Source organism: Egretta garzetta, unplaced genomic scaffold (assembly GCF_000687185.1).
Source record: "Egretta garzetta isolate BGI_Z169 unplaced genomic scaffold, ASM68718v1 scaffold46, whole genome shotgun sequence".
Taxonomy (NCBI): domain Eukaryota; kingdom Metazoa; phylum Chordata; class Aves; order Pelecaniformes; family Ardeidae; genus Egretta; species Egretta garzetta.
In genome coordinates, this window is record NW_009260268.1 from 4,279,050 (window position 1) to 4,285,732 (window position 6,683).

Sequence of the window (6,683 nt, forward strand, 5' to 3'; positions counted from 1 at the left end):
CTGAACAGTGAATCACTATCCTCTGACAATCTCATGTTCATGAAAAATCATTTGCTTTCTATTTGCTCCAGAGCATTTCCTTATAAGTCATATAAATCTGGGCTTTGCAAATTATCCTCACGCCTTTGTAAGGTTTGATTTTATAAAGTTGCCTCAAAGACTTTTTTTTTTTACAACCAGCCATTTTTACTCTATAGGAAGCAGCCCGATCAGTAGATAAAGGAAACATTTTGTTACCCAGACATGTCTCTGAAAATACCAGTAGGTTACACAAGAGACTCTTTGCTGCTGATGACTTCCTCTTACATCACATGGCAGATGCCAAGAACTTTTGTAACCTTTGCCCTACATAATTCTGAAAGAAAAGTGATGAGATATGAAGATGTTGTACCTAAAGATGATGGCAAGCAGTGTTCATCGGCCGGGAAGCAAGAGGACAAAAGGCGTGCCAGAGCAAACAAGCTGCGCTGTTGTATGTGTGACGGTCTCGTGTCCCTGAACCAAAACCTGGGGTGGGCTGCGTAACTCCAGAGAGGACTCAAGCACGCCCGTTTCACTAAGTTGTGCTGCTGAAAACAAGTCGAAGCTATTAACCGCTCCGTTAGTCTTCCAGGATAAAAGTTATCAGCCTGGCTTTCCTTGTGTGCTTATTACCAAGGCCAATTAGATCAATGCCCTTGTTGCTTTCAGGATCTCGGCATCGCAGCCGTTCTACCTGCAGAATCTCCTCAGCTCTCCCTAACCCCTGGTGGCGGACGTTCGCTGATGAGCAACAGGGCTAGGGGCTACGCTTAATGGGACAGGTTTTCTTAATTGACTGTACTGCATTTAGCCTGGGTAATAGAGCAAAAATAGCCACATGCTAGCCTGCCTTAAATTAGATCCTAGCCAGGCTTACAGGCAAAAAAAAAATATCCAATAAACCCTCAAGACTGCCCCCTAATGCCAACAGCAGAACTCTGCCCAGACAGTGCTTGCATGAGGTAAAACTTGATGAGGACTTAGCCAGGGAACCCAGCATTTCAAATCACTTGAGCGAAAAAGCACACATCCTACAACTTAAATAGCATTTGAACCAATTCTCAACGATTTATATGCTATAACGTTTCTCAACAGTAGTTAATATTATTATTACTATTATTTTGAAAGGAGGGTGGCTTTTTCATTATTAAAAGGTGGTATTTAAATGCTGCAGTGTTTTTCGTTAAGGAACAAATCTGTCAATAAGCTTATTCAAAGCAGGGTATATCCATCTGAAAAGAATTGGGAAAGAACTAACTTAGGTGATAATATAAATGCCTAACATAGCATGCTCAGATGGCATGAACTGTATTTTTAGAGATGTACCAGCCGGTGTCCAGACTAGGGACAGTCCATACTGTCCCCCAGTGTAAATCCTGAGATCTCATCAATCGGGCACTGTTTCATAATATGGAATTTCATGCGTCTGATCACACCCAAAGTTAATTTTTAGCAACTTGAATAGCAAAAAAGAGGCGAGTTAGATCCCTTAGGTCATGGTGAAGCTCACTAGAGGGCAGCAGCCCACCCCTCATCTCCCCAGAGCTCCCCACAAAACTATGAAGCCTTAAACCAGGAACGGGCTGAGCAGCCTCCCCGGTAAAGGTGCTCGTGTATTGGAAAGTGAAAAAGAAACCTCCCTGCTTGCTACGAGTGCTGACGTCCCTGGAGATGAAGCTATTTTTAAAAAGTTCCTGGTGACAAGTAGTTCAGGCAATGCTGCTTCTTATTCTGTATCGCCTAAGGCACCAGAGATGGGCTGTGGAAAAATCAGGGAGTTTCCTCCTTGCAAATGCCAGGAGCAAACTGTGGGACTAATCCTACCCTCCCTCCTATCTTGTCAGCTGCCTGTGCCACGGGGCACAGTTATGCCATTTCGATCTGCATTTTACATCAATCTTCACATATGTATGTAACATAGCAGTGCAGAAATTAGTACTTTTTATATCAAGGCCAGATATATTATTGCTTCAGCAAAATGACACTGGATCGGTCGAACGGAGTACGTGATTCCAGTGCTTGGCACTGACAGACTCCTCCAAGCTCTCCTTTCTGGCACTGGCACTTTCATGCTTCATTTTCCCTATCCCATCCCAAAACCACAATTTATTGGAAAAAGCAGTAACTAATGTCCGAAGCTTCACAACCAGCCGGGTGCCCAGGCACACTCCTCTCCGTGCCACTGAGGGGGGTGGGGTATGAATGTGAAGGAAGAATGGACCCTGAGAGCAAGCATGAGGTGGCCACACACTCTTACGGCAGATAGAACAACCTTCCGCCAAATGGGCCATGGGGACAGACATGCCGTTAAAGCCAGAGGGGACAGGCGTACTTCTTCGCAGCCTGGTGTAGTTGGTTTAAAAAATGAGCCAGCTGAAATGAAAAGTGGTGGCACCGTCTCCAGCGCAGATTCCCTTTCTAGCATTCCTAAAGTCATCCTGTTTTCATTTAGCAGTTTTAATGGTATTTGGTTGTTTACACTTCTGCTTCAGGATCCACGGATTTCATAAAAATTACTTTTCCATTCTAATGGTTATGAGGAATGCTCGAAAACTTGAGCCATAAAGGCTGGAGAAGGAAAAACCAACAATAGGTAGCCTCAGAAATAACCTACCTTCTAGTGGCTTATTATTATTGCTGACAATTTTAAGCTTCTAACTTTTCACTCATCTTACCAGCTTGGGGGCTTGGCCCGTGACTTAGGAATATACTTTTAACTTTACCCATAAAGGGGGACTTACTGGACAAACATTTGGTCACCATCTGATACCCCTGTGTCAGATCCACCCAGACTTGGCAGAAGAATGGCCCTGTGAGGTGGGGCCAGAGCTCCATTATCCTCTCTCTGACATTAGGTAGTGGTGCACTAGGGAAGAATCAAAGAACAGTCCGAGCAGGGGGTGATGCTTACCCAAAGTGCTTTGACAGCTTTTAAAGGAGATCTTTGTATTCAGTAATCACATTTTGCCTGTGTAGCAGAAGATGTCTCACCTTGCTATGTGTACACATGCAAGAAGTCATTATTTTAAAGCCAGGACGTGCAATCTAATTTCACACTTGTTTCTGAGAAATTTGTGGGATCTTCACACGTTATCATAACCTCTGGGATTGCCTTTGGGCCATGAGCTCACAAACAGGAGAGAGCTCTTGGCAGTGTTCAAAGACAAAGAACCTTACTTGAAGAAGGACAACCTAAAGTTTCCAGAAGCAGGACACTTCTCAGCGCTCAGCAAGAAACATGGGACTTTCACAGAAAAAAAAATCCAGATAGCAATGGAAAGCCTTTAACTCTGGTAACATACCTTTTCCCAGCAGCCAACAGAGCGGAGCCTCTCAGCTGCATGTCCCAGACCTCCCTTTCTGCTCATATCCATCTCTTCCCTCTTTGGATAAATGAGACACACAAGACTCTAGGTTACTCAAAGCAGTACGGGATTTGGTGCTAACATTCAGCAAAACAAGTGATGATTCTGCCTCCAGCAACAAGGATCACTCAGCATCCAAGAAAAAGAGCCAGTAGGAAGGCCACCCGCTCAGCAGTAATGAAGCTGCAAAAGGCAACCAGATAGGCTGCAATCATAGAATCATAGAATCATAGAATCATAGAATGTTTAGGGTTGGAAGGGACCACTAGTGAGCAGGGACACTGCTAACTAGATCAGGTTGCTCAGAGCCCCATCCAACCTGGCCTTGAATGTTCCCAGGGATGGGGCCTCCACTACCTCTCTGGGCAACCTGTTCCAGTGTTTCACCACCCTCATTGTAAAGAATTTCTTCCTTATAGCTAGTCTAAACCTACCCTGTTCTAGTTTAAAACCATTTCCCCTTGTCCTAACACAGCTGGCCCTACTAAAAAGACGTTCCCCATAATCGTTCCCCATAATCCCCAATCGTTGCCTAGAAGATGCAACAAACTCTGCAGGAACCCCAAGGCATCAGCCCCTTTCTCTTTTTTTATTTCACAGTATAGACTTGGCTTTAGATGCCTTCATGAAGTCTCTGAGATCTTACATTTATCCAGTTTGCCATAAGCTGGCACTGGAGAAACCTCACAACAGCCAACCCAATCATCAGTGTAACACACAAGACCACCGATACCACCTCACTGTTTCTACAGAGGAAGGGAAACAAAGGGATGGTTCCCACCACTGAGCCTCTTTTTCCGTGTTTTCTTGTGCCATGACTGTTACAAGCCCAACACTTAGACTTAAAAAGCTGGGCACAGCCTGTCCATAATGCAGTCCCAACATTGTAAATCTCTCAGAGTTAGCAGAACTAGGGCACATTTCAGAAATATTTCCCTGGGAGCCAACGTAACAGGGAGTAGCGTTTGGTCTGCTCGATCTCTGGGAAGTTAGAGCAAAGCTGAACAGACCCAAAGGTTATCACTTTGCTGAAAAGAAGCCCTTTAAGTGCCTAGCCCGTGCATTAAGCTCAGTACTGAGGGCTCATACTAACAGCATGCTTGAACTATGGCATTACTAAATTAGCAAGCTTTGCAGGGTCCAGAAATCTCTCACAGGGGTCCCCTTTTCCACTTCAGATAGAAAGTAAGCCACGGCTGGGAGTTACAAAGGACTCTAGAGGGAATTAGGCTCTCAAGTCCTATTGAATTAGCATTGTTTACAAAGCAGTCATAAGTATAATGGCTGTTAACGAGCCTTTAATGAGTCGCGTTACAATGCCCCACGTGGTGAAGTAGAATGAACAGAAAGGCTGTGCTGCCCTCCCGTTTGTTCTGCTTGGCACAGGTGTAGAAGCCCCGAATCTGAATGAATCACATCCTATCGAGAACAGAGTCAGAGCCCAATTTGCTCTGTAACTGAAAAAAAAAAATTAAAAAAAATTAAAATACATTTCCTTTACGCCAAACCAAACTAGAACCGAATCACCGCAGAACTAAATGTTCACAGGGGCAGCTCACAGCGTTACAGAGTCACAGGACGGCTCCTCGCAGGAGAGATACTCCAACCCCTTATTAGCCTTGTGGCCCTTTGCTGGACTCTCCCCACTATGAGAGAGTCCACCTCTGTCTTGTGCTGAGGAGCCCAGAACTGGACCCAGCACTCCCGATGCGGACTCCCCAGTGTTGAGCAGAGGGGCCAGATCCCCTCCCTTGACCCACTGGAACTCTCTTCCTGATGCAGCCCAATGGGATCCCATTAGCCTTCTTGGCAGCAAGGGCACTTTGCTGGCTCATGTTCAACTTGGTGTCCATCAGGACCCCCGGGTCCTTTTCTGCCAAGCTGCTTTTCTGCTGGTCACCCCCTAGCATGTACTGGTGGAGTGGGGGTTTTTTTCCTCCCCAGGTGCAGGACTTTGTCAAACTTCATGAGGTCTTCGTCCGCCCGATTCTCCAGCCTGCCGAGGTCCCTCTGGATGGCAGCAGGACCCTCTGGCACATCAGCCGCTCCTCCCAGTTTTGTGTCATCTGCAAACTTGCTGAGGGTATGCTCTGCCCCATCATCCAGCTCTTTAAGGAAGATGTTGAACAGGATCAGACCCAGTCAGGACAGGACCTGGGGTACAGGACACTGGTTACTAGATGCTAGACTTTGTGCCACTGATCATTCCCCTCCGAGCTTGGCAATTCAGCCACTTCTCAGTCCACTTCACTCTTGGCTCATCATCAGCTTCTCTATGAAGGTGTTACTCGAGACAGCCCCAAAAGCCTTACTGAAGTCCGGGTAGACAACATCCACTGCTCTCCCCTCATCTGCCAAGCCAGTCACTTCATTGCTAGGAGGTTATCAGGTGGATCAAGCATGGCTTCCCCTCTGTGAAGCCGTGCTGAGGGAAAGGTCTTGCTTTGCAGCCTAAGACTGGAGAGGAGGGGGTAGACATTTTATCATCATTATACGTGTCATTGCAGAAAGAGCCCTTGTGCTCTCTGAACCAAATCCTTCACCTTACACCAGGCAGCCAAGCCTAGCTAACTAGCTATACATTTTTTAACCCTCTGTCACAAGCAGCCTAAGGTACACCTCGCCGGAGATTCAAGACTACCTAAATCCCACTGAAATAAATTTTAGCACTCTGTTTTCATTTTGACAGGCTGTCATCTGAAGAGCAATGCATCCCGTCTCAATAGTGACGTGGCTGAGAAGATAGCTGTCATCAGGAAAATTGTAAACCTATCTCCGCCACTTCGGGGGACTCTCCTTGTACAGACATGCAGCGCATGGTCTCGTGTTTTGCCATATATACACAAATATTTGACAGGTAAAAGCTGTGTCAGGTCTTCTGTTGATGTAAATTGGCTTCTGTTAATGGGTATAACATTTAACCAGGTATAACTGCAGCTGGTGTTAATCAGTGAAGCATTTTTTCCTATATAATTCTGAATACATTAGCTATACTACATATAAGCCTGAAATTTTATGACTGACAAAAAAAAGTCAACCCAGGAGATACTACAAATGATGGGGGCATATGAGAGAATGGCTCCCTAATAATCTGTACCCCAAAAATCATTACCTGTTGAAGCACTGGTTTCTGAAGGCACCACCCAGCAGTTGTCTTTTCTAACTTTTTGGGGTACAGATTATTAGGGAGTCATTCTCTCTGTCAGACAGACTGCCAAATAGGACTGCTCCACAACGATAGTCAATAAAAGACCGTAGTCGGTTTAGCAGAGAAAGAATGAGATTGAAGGCATGCGA

At 45.5% G+C, this 6,683-nt stretch overlaps 1 protein-coding gene across 1 annotated transcript in view; it reads left to right on the top strand.

Annotated features, from left to right (window-relative positions):
• Window positions 1-243: 243 nt before the first annotated feature.
• SLC25A4 (solute carrier family 25 member 4) overlaps window positions 244-6,683 on the top strand; it is a 75,355-nt gene continuing 68,915 nt past the window's right edge. The window contains exon 1 of the mRNA XM_035897730.1: window positions 244-472. Within this exon, the coding sequence (XP_035753623.1) occupies window positions 244-472 (229 nt within the window). The remainder of the gene's footprint in view (window positions 473-6,683) is intronic.